At 56.5% G+C, this 1500-nt stretch overlaps 1 protein-coding gene across 1 annotated transcript in view; it reads left to right on the forward strand.

The window, feature by feature from the left end:
- The window catches only part of DMRTA2 (DMRT like family A2), a 3370-nt gene extending 2954 nt beyond the window's left edge, over positions 1-416 (forward strand). Inside the window, exon 3 of the mRNA XM_007459640.1 lies at positions 17-416. Within this exon, the coding sequence (XP_007459702.1) occupies positions 17-416 (400 nt within the window). The remainder of the gene's footprint in view (positions 1-16) is intronic.
- Positions 417-1500: the final 1084 nt, after the last annotated feature.

The following is a 1500-nucleotide window of genomic DNA, read 5'->3' on the forward strand; positions in this document are numbered from 1 at the left end:
CCCCGCCTGTGCGGGGGGGCCCAGCCGCACCTCCGCACCACAGACCTTTGCTGGCCGGCGCCATGGCGCCCGGGGCGCTGGGCTCGCTGAGCAGCCGCTCGGCCTTCTCGCCACTGCAGCCCAACGCCAGTAACTTCGGCGCCGACGCGGGCGCCTACCCGTTGGGCGCGCCGCTCGGCCTCAGCCCCCTGCGCCTGGCCTACTCGGCGGCGGCGGCGCACAGTCGCGGCCTGGCCTTTATGGCTCCCTACTCCACTGCCGGCCTGGTGCCCACACTCGGCTTCCGCCCGCCCATGGACTACGCCTTCAGTGATCTCATGCGCGACCGCTCGGCCGCCGCTGCTGTGCACAAGGAGCCGACCTACGGCGGCGGCCTGTACGGGCCCATGGTCAATGGCGCCCCTGAGAAGCAGTAGGGCGAGCGGCCCGGCAGTCTGCGGCCCCCAAACAGGGACCCCAGGCTTGCCCCGCGGGCTGCCGGCCCGTCTTTGCCTGGTGCGCTCTCTGAGCCCCGGCTGGGATCCTCTCTCTCCAAGGTGGTTTTCAGTTTTGTTTTGGACGGTGGGTGGGGAGAGCTGAGCAAAGAGGAGCAACTTCAGATGCAGATGTTCTCGGGGGGGGGGGGGGATGTGAGACCCCCATCCTCGTCCCGCGACCCTATCAAGGCTGCCCATCCCTTCAGAAGGCCGGGAATTCTTGAGAATTCAGAGGCTGCAGCCGCTGCGCAAGCTCCTGCCTCTCCTGTCGCTATGCTCTTCACACCTGCCCGCGCTCCCAAATGGTTGGCAGGATAGTCCGAGAGTCTGTCTTCTGTGTCTCCCCCTCCCTTAAAAAAATTTTAATATTCGCTCTAACAAATATAAATTTAGGATGTATAAATCTCTTGGCACTGAGTCGAGTCTTTGGGACACACATATATATCGATATCAATTGTAAAAAAAAAAAAAGGAAACAAGTTTTAAGGTGCACTTTCCTCGTTGCGGTATTTGTCGCTCTCTTTGTTGCTTATGCCGATAAGCATGGGTTTCCTTGGTGCAGTGTGAGTTTTTATATATGTATAAATCTATATATAAACTATACATATATATACAAGCCAGTGTATAATGTTATAAAATGGAATTCTAAGTTATTAATTGTAATCTGTAGGTGACCTCGGTATTAACGTGAAAAATATTCAAAAACAAGCAAAAAAAAGGACAAAACGGGAAAAAATTAGACTATGCGCGCATTGTACTTATCAGGTTTATAGATTAAATATATTGTAAACTCGAGATGAATCCTGCCCACCCGCCCCTCTTGCCTGCGGCCTGTCTCTCCCTAAGGAGCGGTCTAGGTGCGCACTGAAGCAGGAACAGAGTGACCCGTGACTGAGCCGGAACCGCCCGCCGGAGGGCCCATCCCCGCCTCGCGGGACTCGCCAGGCGCCTCGGCCGAAGGGCCGGCAGCGGGAAATGCTGCTGCAGAGAATGGCTCACTTTGTGCTTTCCTTTGCCTAGACAT

This window comes from Lipotes vexillifer, unplaced genomic scaffold, assembly GCF_000442215.2.
Source record: "Lipotes vexillifer unplaced genomic scaffold, Lipotes_vexillifer_v1.1 scaffold525, whole genome shotgun sequence".
Classification (NCBI taxonomy): domain Eukaryota; kingdom Metazoa; phylum Chordata; class Mammalia; order Artiodactyla; family Lipotidae; genus Lipotes; species Lipotes vexillifer.